Here is a 17,311-nt window from a genome sequence, read left to right on the forward strand (position 1 = left end):
TTATAAATGAGTATATACAACAAGCAAACAAAACTGTAATTTATTACTGGTAAAAATAATAAGACCAAGGGGCCAGCCTGTTAAATTTGTCAAAAACTCTGTATTGGGTCTAATATCATATAGAGAGATTCTTTCCAAATATTTGCAAAAGTTTTGCAAAAATGCAGATAGGCTTATCATTAAAAATGGGCTTATAATTGGATACTTACGGTATCATTCACAACTGATGGTGGTACTCTGACGTTCCAGGTCAGATGTTGGACAGTTTGGGTGTTGCATATTTTAACACGCTAATTAAAATTTCAAATGGTTGGCAAACCCATGATTTATTTTTTTAAAGATCAGATGAATAGTAAACTCTGATTCATTGTTAGGAAAGGTTGTATGACTGGTAAATCCATGATTTATTGTTAGGAAAGGTTGTATGGTTGGTAAATCCATGATTTATTGTTAGGAAAGGTTGTATTTTTTGGTAAATTCATGATTCATTGTTAGGAAAGGTTGTATGGTTGGTAAATCCATGATTTATTGTTAGGAAAGGTTGTATGGTTGGTAAATCCATGATTTATTGTTAGGAAAGGTTGTATTGTTTGGTAAATCCATGATTCATTGTTAGGAAAGGTTGTATGGTTGGTAAATCCATGATTTATTGTTAGGAAAGGTTGTATTGTTTGGTAAATCCATGATTCATTGTTAGGAAAGGTTGTATGGTTGGTAAATCCATGATTTATTGTTAGGAAAGGTTGTATGGTTGGTAAATCCATGATTTATTGTTAGGAAAGGTTGTATTGTTTGGTAAATCCATGATTCATTGTTAGGAAAGGTGGTATGGTTGGTAAATCCATGATTTATTGTTAGGAAAGGTTGTATGGTTGGTAAATCCATGATTCATTGTTAGGAAAGGTTGTATGGTTGGTAAAGCCATGATTTATTGTTAGGAAAGGTCATATAGTTGTTAAACCCATGATTCATTGTTATGAAAGGTTGTATGGTTGGTAAACCCATGATTTATTGTTAGAAAAGGTCATGTGGTTGGTAAACCAATGATTTATTGTTAGAAATGGTCAGATTATTGGTAATTCCATGATTTATTGTTAGGAAAGGTTATATGGTTGATAAACCCATGATTTATTGTTAGAAAAGGTCATAAGGTTGGTAAAGCCATGATTTATCGTTAGGAAAGGTCATATGGTTGGTAAACCTACCGTTTAATGTTAGGTTGGTTGGTAAACCCATAGTTTATTGTTGGGAAAGCTCAGGCAACAATATTACATCATCATGATTAAAAAGATATTAAATTCATTTACATGACAATCCGACATTTTTTATAATATCTGTAGAAATGTTTCCTCATGTTGGTGAGACTTAATTAAAAAAAATAACCTAGATGCTCATTTAGGAACATTAACATTAGTGTTCATTTTACAGACTGTTTGAGCTATTCACCTGCAAATTGTAATTTGTGAAAGAAAAGTCACATTAACATTTGCTTGTACCTTTAATTCCAGATGACCAAGGTCATTGAGGACATGCTCGATGACTACAATCAGATCAACACCGCGCAGATGAACCTTGTCATGTTTATGGATGCCGTGCAGCATGTGTGTCGGATCAGTCGTATAATTCGTCAGCCCCTGGGCAATGCTCTACTTCTTGGAGTGGGTGGCAGTGGAAGACAGAGTTTGACACGACTTTCTGCTCATGTGTAAGATGAGACACCTTTTCCTTAAGGCTCTGTTGTGCTGGGGGTCTCACATTTTCATTTGACTCTGAAGTAAATAAGAAACATGATAGGATTTATCCAACCCAGATATTTGAGATAATGGATGGTGTTCCCATTCTAAAGTGGGGCAGTTTTCTGTCTTTATATTGTTATAATCATGTCATGTTCGCATGTAAGTTCAATGTAAGCATTATTAATATGACATACTAAGGGAGCTATAAGTACTAATTTCAAGTAAATTTTTTTAAATAAGTTGTTGTTGTTGTATTGGGTTTAATACCATTTCTCAGTGCAAGATAGGCTATACATGGTAGCCAGAAAACTGGTGAAGGAAGAGCCTGAGAAAACCCCAGGAACAACCACTAACCCACGGAAAGCTACTGGCAAGCTTTCTTACATACCTGCATGGTCCAAGCGCGAGACTCAAAACCTTGTCAACAGAAGAGCGATGGCAGTGATCGGTAATGTGAATACTTTAGACTGCATGGCCAACTGTCTACCCTGCAAAAAAGTTATTTGTATGTTTTTACATAATTTGGCAACAGAAATAATGAACATATTTAAAGATAAATTTCCCACGATATGAGCACAAAAATTAATATTCTGTTTACCTGCATGACTTAAGATGATACAGTCCATTCAGCATTCTGAGTTTTGTTTACAAAAGGATGTCTTTGATAAACAACACTAGTCTACCTCATTATAAGACTATTTATTATAACACAGTTTCTATTATAAGGTGGGTATGATCCTGGAGTCCATTTCACTAAATAGTAGTAAAATTATATGTGTAATATACTTGCTTGTAAGATGGTCTCATTGTAAAGTGTCATACTCTGCTACTTATGTAGACAATCTTATAATGAGGTGGTACTTTAATTTTCTACTGTATGTTATACAGTGATATTACATATGCATATTCTTGTGTAATTTTATAAAACATCATGTAATAAAGTTATGTTCTCTGTGATAATATCCATTTGAATACCAAACCACAGTGTGTACTTATTTTTAAATTGAGTCCGACTTCAAACTGTACAGACCCAGTGCTGCCACATAATGTGTCAGCAGAGCTGGGTTCGATGCAGTTTGTTAGGAGTAATCAGTATAAAAAGAAAAACATAGACTATGACAGAAGATCAGAATCTCTGTTGTTTGCAGTTATACTTCTGAGTGATTGTGAATGGTATACATATGTGTCGATATTTTTTGTTTTGTTATTAAAATTGACCACCTTATTGTATTCCAGATCTGACTTTGATTGTTTCCAAATTGAGCTGTCCAAGAATTATGGAATGAATGAGTGGAAAGAAGATTTGAGAAAAGTGATGATGAAAGCAGGTCTGGAGAACAACCCCATTGTCTTCCTGTTCAGTGACACACAGGTAAATAGATGACTACAGTAGAAATACATAATCTGGCTGTTGATTATCAGTATTTTTTGCCACTGTATCTCCCAAATATATTTAAATTCCCATATGATTCAAATCAATTATCCTGATGGATCCAGATAATTGGCTTTTTACTGTATTAGTTCTTTAGAAATAGTTTCAGTTTGTTTGCATCTGCAATTTTGTATGGAGTAGGGGCACACATTGTTATCCGACTCAGTTCTGTTGTCTGTACGTATATACATAATACAGTCATTTGCCCAGTAAGTCACCAATTTGTGTTTCCACTTCTATAGAACAGCATAGATTGGCATCAAAAAGATATGTCAGTTTAATTCTCACCTTTCTCACCCCCATCAAATTCTGACTGAGTTATGGCTCCATTTTGAGTTAGAAGTTGGGAATTTTATTTCTGCTTTTGTAACAGGACTGTGTGTCTTGAAACTAAGTATGGTGTAAGGCTTAATTAGATAAGAAAATGGGTCTAAGAGTAATTGGTACTTTTTATGGTAAGAATGACACATAGTTTGGATCCATGTTTCTCCTTGCATGATGAATTTTGTTTCCTTTCAATTATTTTTAAGGCATTTATGGAACTAACTCAAGCTGACTTTTAACTTCTTGTCTCAAATTGAATTATGGTCCGTGTTTCACGTAGACATTTGCATTGCACTTTGTGCCAGGTATTCTTATATCATACCACGTTGGCACTTTTATAATTTTCTACTGTTTATACACTCATCATATCTGAAACTGTCATTGTTTTCACTTCAGACCTTGACTACAGTTTGCATTAAAACTGTCAGCCTCAGTATTATCATGATTGTTTAAGTTAAACCACAGAAAATTTCATTGCATATCCTATATACTATTTATGAGATATTTTTATATAAATGTGAATCATAGCTGTTTTTGAATTGGGATACCATACTCTTCACTTCTATGTTTATCTGGTATCTTTACCTTATGATCTGATTCCTATATCTTGCTTTGAATTAGTTAAGACTTTTGTGTTTTTGCAGAAAATCATGACTATAATAATTGTAAATTTCCACATCTCAGTCTCTTATCTCCATTCTTGTTTTAATTCATCTCTCTGCACATTCTGACCACAGATCCAGTACACTAGCACACCATTTAAGTGCACTTTAGGCTGTGTCCACATAAGTAACTGTGTGCCAGCTTGAAATTGCTTCTGAATCATTAAAGAAGAATTATTTAATTAAAACATACCTATTACTAAATATCCATATTGTAGCAAGTTCTGTTTCTATTTCTCAAAACATGTAGTTAGTTCAGTATAATAGTTTGATTAAGGCATTTTTGAAAGTTTTTTTATTTTGTAATATCTTATTTTTATTGATTTTTTTTTCTTCTCAGTATGATTTGAAGAACTGATACATAGAATTTTCATGCCTTGATAAAATTATAAAGAAGATTACATCGATGCAAGACAGCATATAAATTATGCAGAGTGTTGTTGAAGTAGTCCTTACTATATCTAGACATTTGTTAGAATTATTTGTCTTCAAAAATAGTACGCTGATGTATTTTTCATTGAGCACACAGTGAAACATTTTCGGGAAAAATCATACATTTTGTAGCTTTGTAGTGCTTGTTGCAGAATGCATCAATTTGTAAAAGTCTGGTGTAAACTTGTAATTTGTTATTTTAAATACTAAATAATCTTATGTGTGTATTTAATCATTACAAAGCATCTATATTTAAAAGAAGTTAATTTGAATAAGCCTATACTTTTTGCTAAGTGGACGAGTTACATATGCTTTGCACAATTAATAATACTTGTGTGAAGTAAAATGATGATAAAAATTGCATAGAAATATCTGCATATGTTTCAGGGATGTGGCAAGTTACTTAGAATTAGGCATAACAATTTTTCCCTCACTGAACCAGGTACAGTTAAGCAAGTTGATTGTGTAAAATTTGAGACTGTTCAGCATACTGACAAGTCATAAATCTGCCAAAGCTTCAAGAAGAACAAGCTGTTAAATAGAATTTGTTGGATTTTTTATTTCGTTGCAGTAGTGGGTTTATGATTGTTCTGAAGGAAGACATTGTTAATATCTTATTTTACGACATACACCCTGAAATCAGTTGATAGCAGGTCATTTTTCTACTTACTGTATATACTCACTTATAAATCAGGTCAAACTGCAAGCATTATTGCACCTGCAGGTCATTGTCTATGTTATTTGTTCTACTGATTACTCTTAACAAATGGCACAGACACAGAGCTGCCAGTGCATTATGTGATGGCAGATTTGGGTCTGTGCAGTTTGCATTTGGTCTCATCTTATAAGTGAGTATATATGGTAAGTGATTGAAGTGAACGTTAAATAATCGTGTCTTAAGATTTTTATGTCCAGTTGTAATTTGTGGGAAAAGAATTGATCAGAAAATTTTCTGGGAAAAGCATTTTACTTATTAATAAATAATGGCCAAAATTCATTTAAGTTGTCATTCTACTGCCTGTACTGTTATTGTGCCCCTGGGCCACAGTGTTAATTTAGGCAGCCCACATACACCGAGTTCACTTTTAGTTCACATGCAGTTTTTACACTCACATCACTTTGTATTAAACAGATCAAAAGTGAATCCTTCCTGGAAGACATCAATAACATCTTGAACTCTGGTGATGTGCCAAATATTTATGCATTTGACGATCTGGAGCAGATCTACACAGCTATGAAGCCAATATGTCTGGACGCAGGCTTACAGCCCACCAAGACAAACCTCTTCTCCACCTACACCAAGAGAGTCCGTAGTAACCTACATACTGTTATTACCATGAGGTACTCCTATTATATTACCATCACAAAAATGGGTCATGTTTCAATATTACAGTATCAGTCATGTGTAGTCTTCATGGACATGATCCATTTTAATGCCCCACCATGATGACATTGGTAGGGCATATAATTTTAACCTTGTTCTTATGTCTACCCATCCATCGCTCCCTCACACCCTGGTTAAGTTTTGCATTCCTTTTAATTTTCAGACTCTGTGGTGGGGCATCCATGTTCCATGAACATATTTCTGGTTATGAAAATGTTCTCTTTCAAATTCCTGGTTATGAAAATGTTCTCTTTCAAATTCCTTGATCTGAAAATGTTCTCATTCAAATTAATAGTTATGAAAATGTTCAAATTACTAGTTATGAAAATGTTCTCATTCAAATTACTAGTTATGAAAATGTTCAAATTACTAGTTATGAAAATGTTCTTATTCAAATTACTAGTTATGAAAATGTTCTAATTCAAATTGCTAGTTATGAAAATGTTCTCATTCAAATTACTAGTTATGAAAATGTTCTTGTTCAAATTACTAGTTATGAAATTTGAAATTACTAGTTATTAAAATGTTCTCATTCAAATTACTAGTTATGAAAATGTTCTAAAATTACTAGTTACGATAATGTTCTCATTCAAATTAATAGTTGTGAAAATGTTCAAATTACTAGTTATGAAAATGTTCTCATTCAAATTACTAGTTTTGAAAATGTTCAAATTACTAGTTATGAAAATGTTCTCATTCAAGTTACTAGTTATGAAAATGTTCTCATTCAAATTACTAGTTATGAAAATGTTCTCATTCAAATTACTAGTTATGAAATTTGAAATTACTAGTTATTAAAAATGTTCTCATTCAAATTCCTAGTTATGAAAATGTTCTAAAATTGCTAGTTATGAAAATGTTCTCATTCAGATTACTAGTTATGAAAATGTTCTCATTTAGATTACTAGTTATGAAAATGTTCTCATTCAGATTACTAGTTATGAAAATGTTCTCATTCAAATTACTAGTTCATTCAAATTACTAGTTATGAAAGTGTTCTCATTCAAATTACTAGTTATGAAAATGTTCTCATTCAAATTGCTAGTTATGAAAATGTTCTCATTCAAATTACTAGTTATGAAAATGTTCTCATTCAGATTACTAGTTATGAAAATGTTCTCATTCAGATTACTAGTTATGAAAATGTTCTCATTCAAATTACTAGTTCATTCAAATTACTAGTTATGAAAATGTTCTCATTCAAATTACTAGTTATGAAAATGTTCTCATTCAAATTGCTAGTTATGAAAATGTTCTCATTCAAATTACTAGTTATGAAAATGTTCTCATTCAAATTACTAGTTATGAAAATGTTCTGTTTCAAATCAAACTGAATGATATTGACCTCAACAAAAGCAGCCTTTAATAAATTTTACCAGGTAGATAAACATGAAATATTGTTAGGGTGTTTACATAGGTGAGTGTAAATTTCCACTAAAAGTCCCATGCAGTCAAAGATCATTTTCTAAAAGTTGTACAAACTATTACCCTGTCATCACTTTCAAAATGTTTTGGTTTTTAGGATGAATGCACCATGGAAAAATTGAAGAGATGAATAATTTACGAACATTATTAATGGAAAATTCATTATTGAGATCTCTGTAGCATATGAAATTCTTGAAAGTATGTGACTATTACATATTTTTAAACTATATGAAGAGACAATGTATGCTTCATACATATTTATGAAACATAAATTTATAATTGTCATTTGAAGAAATCTGTCTTGAGTAATTCCAGCATTTGCCAGCATCCTGAGACATTCTTATTACCTGGTCATTTGGAGAATAAGATTACAATTTTTCATCATGAAGAGACATTCATTGGTCAGTTGGAATTTACAGTAACTATTTGTCATCATCCTGATCAGATATTCTTTTTTGTGGTTATTTGGAGCATACAGTAACCATTTTCTTGTCATCCTGAGACATTTTCTTTGGTCATTTGGAGCATACTGTAACAAATTAGTATCATTGTGAAACATCACTGGTCAATTTGGAGCATAAAGTAACCATTTAGTATTATCGTGAGGTGTTCATTGGTTAGTTGGAACATGGAGTAACCTTTTGGCTTTATCCTTCAATATTTACAGGTCATTTGGAGCATACAATGACCATTTGGTATTATCCTGAAACATTCACTAATCAGTTTTAGCATACAATAAGCATTTGTCTTCATCCTGAGACATTCTTATTCTCCAGTCAGTTGGAGTAGAAATTAAGACACCGTGAGGATAGATACTGTGAATTTTTAGAGTGGTATGAAGTGAATTGGCTTGATAAAGTACTCTTTTCATAATGATGGTAATTTTGCAAATTATATATATATCAAAAGTAATTTTAGGAGTCTGAGAAGTTCATTATAAACATGCTTTACGGCACATCTTACAATTGTGTAGAGCTTTCAATGCTGCATTTTAATGTTTTGTAGGCAGTCTGTATTTCACAAGTTTTCAGTTCATATGCATGCCAGAAGTTCTCATGGCTAGTGTTTATAAGGTCAAGGTGAAAAAGTGGTTACTAGTCATGTTAGAGCAGCATTCATGTCAACAGAACTGTTAAATCCATATTCCATTTTTTCGTGTTACAGTCCTCTTGGAGAAATTTTCCGTGCCCGGTTGAGACAGTTCCCTGCACTTGTAAATTGTTGCACCATTGACTGGTTCAGTGAATGGCCGGATGATGCCCTCAAGTCAGTAGCCCTCAAATTCTTGATGGACATCCCAGAGTTGGATACTACAGATGAAGTCATGCAGGGATTGGTATGTTTTGTAACTTGATTGCCCATATTTGTCAGTGTAAAATGCAATTGAATTCATTAATTTTTTTAATATATGTTCATATATATCATGCACCCTACTTCAGACTAATATAGATCCGGTCTTTTAAATAAAGTACCAGCAGGTCGGAGTCTACCCCCAGTGTGATCAAGGAGATAGAATGGATCTGATGCCCCATTCTGTTTGTTGTCAGAGGTGACTAATGGATGTAGGAGCCATGATGGCTTAGTATTTAGCTTGCCATACTAGTCATGGCCAGAAAAGGTGCAGGTTTAAATCCTTCCATTGGATAAGCCAATGTCATATGACATTGTGTGTCATATGTGCAAGACTTTTCACTCCAATTGCCTAAGTACTAAATAACCTATTTTTTTTACTGTGTCCTTAAACACTAAACCAAACCTAACTATTTTACTTACGTTTTCTGTATGTTTACTTGTGTTCTCTTTATGTTTAATTACCTTTTCTTGATATGTTTGAAAATGAACAGCATTAAATCTGCTCTTGATGTTTGTTGTTTGTTTTTGGATGTTTTATACATGTGTTAAGGGTCATTCCAGTAAAATCTACTTGGGATCCAGTGAAGGCATTTACAATGTACAGTGGTCTTCCACAGATATAAATTAGAATTTGGTACCATTTTCAAATAAACTCTACAGTAATCAGAGTACCCTGGCATATATTTTTAAAACATTGCTTTACCTGGGTACCATGAATGCTTAAATGGAAAAGTCCTAAATAAGGTTACCTTGCAACATCAATACAGGAAGCCTAATCACAATCAACTGATATATTTAAATCATTAATAACAAAAAAATCTGAATACTAGACTATACTGTTATGTTTCAAAGAAGTAGCCAATTGCTTGTCTGACATCCAGGTCAATGACCATTGCAATATTTTGTTCACTGTCGAAATATGAAATAGGTAAAGACTAGGAGAAGCGAATGCAGTTTCATTCATGTATATACTGCCATATACACAGGTACTGATTGGCACAGCAAAATCTTCATTGCATGATGTCATGGACTGTTTTGCATTGGGCATAAATGTATTCTTCACCATTGAAAAGGAAGTTTTCTTGTATTATGTGGTATAATAATTTCTTTCTTGAATTATTCAGATATATTTTAGGTCAGTAATTTTAATTTAGATAAATGTACTTTACCTTCATTGAATTTATTGTTCTGAATTTTGCAAATCATTTGCTAAAGTACTGATATGGAATAGATCATAAAAAAGACAGAAATACAAAATTGAAAATAAATGAATTTTCATTTAGAGCACTTTGCAGGAGATGTGTGTAGCTCTAACAGTTTGCTTTACATCTCACTTCTCATGTCATGTCCACTGTTATATTTCAACTGCATTATCATGTCTTACGCAGTAGAGCCATATTTAACCAATCCTCATTCTTGACTATTGGTTTCTTAAAGCTAATGTGTATATATGTATACCATAAATTAGTTCCTTCATACCCAAGTTAATCCAGACATTTTTTTCCCCATTAGAGTTCAGATACATTGTTTTATGAAGTAAGTTTCTCTTGTATTGGTTTAAATCATTTCTTCATAGGTCACAATGTGCCAGGTCATTCACCAATCTGTGGCTATAAATTCACAATTGTTCAAAGCAGAGTTGTCTCGACACAACTATGTGACCCCCACCAGCTATTTGGAACTGCTTGGTACTTTCTCCAAGCTTGTTGGCATGAAGAAAATGGAGCTGAATACATCCAGGAACAGATTAAAGACAGGTCTGGATAAGGTAAGAATAAAATATTTCATTTTATCAGTTTCACAATGTTATGTCATAAATATTATATTTCATATTGTGACAAAACATGTAGCATCATAACTTAAATGACACTTTTGAGTAGCATAAAATCTTTATAGTTGTGAGACAAATAGACAGTCAAACTGTTGTGTTTATTTGGGATAAGAAAGAATTAATTAAATTAAAACGAGCTTGGAGTTATAAGAGATGAGTAAGTCTGTAAGTAATAAATACAGGTCTGGATGAAGTAAAGATAGTCAAGTTTTATCATTTAAGATTTGCATGTGTTTATGTCATGGCGTTGTGTTATTAGACCAGCTAGCAATGTGTATAGAGTTACACCAATTTTTTGCACTTATATAATAGACATTTAATCTTGTGTTGGTCAGGTAAATAAATAAAATTATTCAGCTAACAGTTTTAAGAGATAAAGTAAATAAATTACTTAAGAGATATAAAACCAATTACATATTTTGTCATGTAACATTTTCATTATGACTTTACATTTATTAGCAACAGAAAATGTTGTAATAATGTGGGAAATAGTAAAGTATGTGTTTCATTGATGTAGCATAAAGAGATTAAATAAATTCATTGATCTATAAACAATAAATCAGTACAGATCTGAATAAGGTAAGGATTGGGTTTTATTTCATCATGTAACATTTCCATTTATTTGTTCTTAATGTTATCTATTAAATAGTGACATAACATAATATCACACCATAAATGATGTCATTGGCATAATGTAATACCACATCATAAAATAATATAATATTGTGATATAACAAGCATCACATAGAAATATATCAAAGTGACATAATATGATATAAAACTGTCATACTGTGAGATAGCATGATATAAAATGCTTTGATGCTGTTCATAACTTAATGAGATGTCATACTGTGGCATAACGTATCACATCATAAATTATTTCATATTGTGACATGTTGAATGTCATTGAGTGACACCAAGTCTTCAAAGTTCTGTTGATAATCAGATGAACAAGCATGTATTCATTCTACAAAAAATTGAATCGATACTCATGTTTCTAGAGTTAAGCAATAAATAATTATAAAGTGATTTAGTAAATATATAAATAAATACAATTCTGGATGAGATTAAGAATATAGTCAGTTATGTCATGTAACATTTCCATTTAATTAGTTTTGTTTTATGATATGATATTGTAACATAACATGTAGCAATATTGCATCACTAAATGGTAATTCCAGCTGATGTTCATTCAGTTAAAAAGAAGGCTAAATCATGTAATCCATGGTTCTTAAGAGACTATAAATTAAAATTATAATAAATGAATCAATGAATGCATAATAAATAAAAAATATAAACATTTATTTTTTGTTACCAGTTGTTGACAACAGCGGAGGAGGTGGCCAAGCTACAGGAGGAACTAGCCACAATGAGACCTCTTTTAGAAGAAGCTGTGAAAGAGTCTATCTCTACTATGGAAAAGATTGCTGAAGACACTGTGAGTATTTAAATCTGAACAAAGCATTCCTTATGTGTTCCCTCAAAACTGGTTTTACTGTGCATACATTTGATTTAGCTTGAACTATAATATGAAACTTTATGTGCTATTGAAATCCATTGGGCATAGGTGAGATTCAATTTTAACAACCACTTCCTGAGTTACTAAAGTTGCCAATAAGAAAATTTCTAAATTTTCCATTATACAGTGCATCAATTTTACATCATGGATTTATTAGCTTAGTATTGATTTACAATATTTCAGAAAATTGCAGAAGTGACAAAGGCAGTGGTAGTGAAGGAGGAATCACAAGCCACGGAGAAAGCCAAAGAGACCCAAGCTATTGCTGATGATGCTCAGAGAGATCTCAATGAGGCCTTGCCAGCACTGGTATGTATGTTAATGGACAGGGATTTTCTTTAGCAACCCTCATTGAAATCTTGCCAATGCTGGTATATATGTTAATGGACAAGGATTTTCTTTAGCATTCCTGAGAGAGATCTGATTGAGGCCTTGCCAATGCTGGTATTTCTGTTAATTGATGGACATTCCTTTAATTTTCCTGATAGAGATCTCATTGAGGTCTTGCCATTGCTGGTGTGTATGTTAATGGACAAGGATTTTCATTAGTATTGTTGACAGAGATCTTGTTGAATTCTTGCCATTGCTGGTATGTATGTTAAAGGATAGAGATTTTCTTTATTATTCCTGATAGAGATCTCACTGAGGCCTTGCAGTTGCCAGTATGTATGTTAATGGAGAGAGATTTTCTTTATCACGCCTCTTAGATATCTCATAGAGGCCTTGCCAGTGCCAATATGTATGTTAATGGACAGGGAACATCTTCAGCACTCCTTAAAGGCCAAATTATGTCCAATTACTAATAATAAATAGCCCCAATTTCATATCAGATTTTTTAAATAAAGACATACCAGATACCAAATTTGAGCAATGCACTCCAGAACCTGCAAATTCCATTCCCAATTTATCAAAATCTTTTTCAAAATGATAAGGCCTAGACTCATTACCTGTCATTAATGAAAAATCTATGATGGATCATGGTAAGATTGTTCATTTATCATTTTGCTAACAGTAGTGTTACGAATGTAGTCTTTTACACCATGGAAAAAACTGGATAAATAAGGACATTAAAATGCTTAGATTCACCCTAGGAATTTATATTTTCTGCAAAGAGATTCCAGCCATTCCAATTTTGGCAGAATCATTCCTATTTTTAACCACAGATTACTTATGATCACTTCTCTCTCTGATTCTGGTATTCAGGTCTGATATAATTCTACTAGGGCAAACCATTGTTGAATCACCAGTGTATCGAAATCACAGAAATGCATGTAATGTCTTATTGAATCAGAAATCATGTCAGCTTTGAGCTCTACATCATTAAAAAATGTTCAAGAAGGATGACTAACCAATTCTTGAATTCAAGAAGTATACCTCTGAGTTGACAGTAATATGTGCTAGAGACATTTAAAATGTAACACAGTAGACATGAAGATTGGACAAACACCATGCCTATTGCAGTCTTTTATTGAAAGACTTCAGTGGGCTACATGGTGGGGAAGATAACTCAAGGAAGCATGTTTCAGCAAACAATCACTTTCAGTCAGCAAGATTCATGGCTTATAATATGAACAGCGCTTTAAGTTATTTCTGTTTTCTATGTTCAGACTCCATTTTGTTTAAAGCAAGAATTCCTATTTTACATCAGTAGAGGTTGTCTTTTATGCAAAGACTTGCAAAACTGTACCTTATGTGCACACTTATAAGTTGAGTCCAACTGCAGACTGCACAGACCCAATTCTGGCACTGCATAATGTGCCAACAGGTCTGGATCTATGCAGTTTGTTCAGAGTAACAAACAACATCGGCTCTGTTCTGCCAGTGCATTATGCAGTGATAGATCAGGTTATGTTGTGTTTGCAGTTGGACTCTACTTATAGCTGAATATATATGGTAACTTTTTGCAAATTACTGAATCTATACTTTCCCATGTAGTGTTCATATTATTGTTCCAGATCTACAATCACATAATTCACCTGCAGGGCTGGCTTGAAATTGTTTGTATAATGATCAGCAAAGAACCTCATCTGCTGGTACATTGTGAAGAGTAGGTGTGGGTTTGTCCTGTTTACAGTTGTGTCAGTGATACATGTAATTGCTACAGTATATGCGCTCTCTGCCTACAGGATGCTGCTGTGGCCAGTTTGAAATCCCTGAATAAGAATGATGTGGTGGAAGTGAGAGCCATGCAGAGGCCCCCAGAGGGGGTTAAGATGGTGGTAGAAGCTGTTTGTATCATGAAGGGGATGAAACCAAAGAAAGTGGCAGGTGATAAGGTTAGTTTTTGTCTTGCCTGTGAAGCACGGTGAGAGGTATCACTTGCTCAGTGTTGTTGTTGACTTTCTTTGCATGTTACATTTTACTATTAGCTCCATTTATGAGTCTTGATGAGTGCATACTACGCACAGCTGCAAAGTAGGTAACATTGACCTAATTTTGAGATAAAATTATTTGGTACATGCTAGGGATAGGGTTATGACTACGAATGCTGTATCGATGAGATAGAAGTTGGAATGATAAAGCATTCTGTGAAAATATTGTTAATATGTGTATGTAATGTAATACAGTAAAACACTTCAGACAACAACAAAAAAATCAAAAAGATTTGGTGCCAAACTAAACGAAATGAAAATATAAAACAATATAACTGAGTAATGTTGGAAACTAAGTTCATTCAATAAATTATTCAATTTAGGTTATTTGTGCAGAAAATCAAACAACTCCTCAGCAAAGCTAGACACTGTCCTTTTTGGGGAGATGTAGTCCCAATTTTGTGCAGCATTTCTTAAGTCGGCCAAATCTCCTAGTTTTTGCTGTCATTCCGTATATCTATCAGTTTCCTATTTTGTTTCTGCACAGAAACTTAAGTTGTCTTGAGTTCCTTATCACCTACTTTGATCAGATTTGGTGGAAGAATTTCACTTGATACAGGGAAGATGCTTCTTGATTTGGGGGTTTAATAGTCAAAGGTCAAGGTCAGAGGGACTCCAAAAAATCCATAAAGATGACTGGCATTTGATTTTGTGGTCAGTAGGTCTAAAGTCAAGGTCATGAAGACTGAAAGAAGAAAAATGGTTTCTGCAAAATTACTTGACATGATGGACATTAGTGATAATCTTTAGTTCTGTTAATGATGTAAATTAGTAATAATATACTCTTTTAGAATCAAATTCATTGCATGAAATGCTAAAAAGCATGCACTAGTTATGGATTTAGGAACAGCTTGAAAGTTTAGTGTTGTTAAATTTAAAATTTGGAATATTAATTCAATCTAAAATCTTTAACTTGTGGTGGTAGCAGGTAATGTTGTAGTTTTGTTTGTTTGAGATTGGATGGGGCTTTGGATAGCGGTAGTTGGTTAATTAGTAATTATTGTTTAGTGTTGTACAGTAAGAAGTTCATCAGAGGATGTGTTATGTCATTAATAATTAAGTATTAGAAGATAAAGCTATGATCATCATTCAATTTTTTAAATATTAAGAAAGTAAAAATTTGAATTTTTTTAAAAATCACTAGCCTGGCCAGAAGCTGGATGACTATTGGGAACCTGGTAAAAGCTTGTTACAAGACCCTGGCAAGTTCTTGGAAAGTCTCTTCAAGTATGACAAGGACAACATCCCAGATGACACCATTAAAAGGATTCAGTCCTACATTGATGATGAGGCATTCACACCAGCAGCCATTCAAAAGGTTGGACCATTTTTTTTCTCTCTTGTAGCAAGGATTGTTTTGTAATACCCAGTATACAGTCTTGAAACAATATAGAAAGATTTTATACATCAGCATTATTGAAAGTGTTTAATATTATATGGTATGTTCTTTTGTACAGTTATGTTTTACGTTTTATAAGGTTTTGAAGTAGAAATTTAAATTATCTGCCAGTCATGTTTGCTGCAAAATGATATGACTTTTGAAAATATTTTGGAATCATATTTGTATGAGATTTTCCTAATAATATTAAGACATATCGAAAAAGAATTTGAATTGTTTTGTCCTGAAATTTACTATATTTTAAGTGTCATCATGTTTCAAGTTCAGTTGACTTTTCTGTAGTTTTCTGTCATTTCCTCTACCACAGCCTTTTTCCCAAATGCAGAATTGTTGCTTCTCTTGTCTATAATGTTAACAAAAAAATTGTTTCTTCAGGTATCCAAAGCTTGCACCTCTATCTGCATGTGGGTTAGAGCCATGCACAAGTACCACTTTGTTGCAAGGGGTGTGGCTCCCAAGAGAGAACGTTTACGAGCAGCACAAGAAGATCTGCAAGAGACGATGAGAGTCCTGGAAGCTGCCAAGGCTCGGTTGGCCGAAGTGGAGGAAGGTCTTGCAACTCTGAATGCCAAGTATGAGGACTGTGTAAACAAGAAAGAGGAATTGGAACGAAAATGTTCTGAGTGTGAAGCAAGATTGGGAAGAGCTGACAAGGTGAGAAATAAGATACAATTGTGCACTGAGACTTCAGATTTGGTGAAATGTTGCATTTAATATCAAGATCACTTCATTGATTTAAATTTGACAGTGTTAATTTTAGTGTTTAATTATTGCTGATAATGCTACTTTACTATCTTCCCCCATCACAGTGGGGAAATATAGTACTCATGCAGTTCTTTTCTCAATTTTGTGCACGTTTTTTAATAATGAAATCAGCTGAAGAGAGATAATCTGAATTTCAGATTTCCAAGTTTTAAGCCTTTATAATGCACTGGTAAATATTGTACTGCATGCCCAACCGGAAGTTATGTAAACTGATAGTACCTATACAAAATTCTCCACATGGACTGGATACCATCACGTACTTTTACAGAAATATCCATATGGTCATTTTCATTTTTAGCTGAACCACTCTTATGGATTTCAGTGTTTCCATATGGAAATGTTATGGATTCAATACATACTTCTTATCGAGAATCCCATGGAATATGCAAATTAGTCCATGAAATCTGTAGATTGTCCATATGGAATAAAATTAAAATTCCATATGGAATTGGCAATAGTCCATATGGAATTTGGCAGTAGTCCATATTTAATTTGAGAATAATCCATATGGAATTTGGCAGTAGTCCATATGGAATTTGGCAATAGTCCACATGGAATTTGGCAGTAGTCCTTATGGAATTTGTGAATAATCCATATGGAATTCGGCAATAGTCCATATGGAATTTGTGAATAGTCCATATGGAATTAGGAAATATACCATATGGAATTTGTAAATA

At 33.1% G+C, this 17,311-nt stretch overlaps 1 protein-coding gene across 1 annotated transcript in view; it reads left to right on the forward strand.

Moving 5' to 3' along the window:
* LOC149786380 (dynein axonemal heavy chain 1-like) overlaps positions 1-17,311 on the forward strand; it is a 314,616-nt gene that overhangs the window by 134,206 nt on the left and 163,099 nt on the right. Inside the window, exons 51-60 of the mRNA XM_089976799.1 lie at positions 1,509-1,705; positions 2,973-3,108; positions 5,719-5,927; positions 8,560-8,731; positions 10,325-10,516; positions 11,898-12,017; positions 12,282-12,407; positions 14,225-14,374; positions 15,615-15,788; positions 16,245-16,523. Of these exons, the coding sequence (XP_089832925.1) occupies positions 1,509-1,705; positions 2,973-3,108; positions 5,719-5,927; positions 8,560-8,731; positions 10,325-10,516; positions 11,898-12,017; positions 12,282-12,407; positions 14,225-14,374; positions 15,615-15,788; positions 16,245-16,523 (1,755 nt within the window). The remainder of the gene's footprint in view (positions 1-1,508; positions 1,706-2,972; positions 3,109-5,718; positions 5,928-8,559; positions 8,732-10,324; positions 10,517-11,897; positions 12,018-12,281; positions 12,408-14,224; positions 14,375-15,614; positions 15,789-16,244; positions 16,524-17,311) is intronic.

Source organism: Sinohyriopsis cumingii, chromosome 12, assembly GCF_028554795.1.
Source record: "Sinohyriopsis cumingii isolate HCF-2022 chromosome 12, ASM2855479v2, whole genome shotgun sequence".
Lineage (NCBI taxonomy): Eukaryota > Metazoa > Mollusca > Bivalvia > Unionida > Unionidae > Sinohyriopsis > Sinohyriopsis cumingii.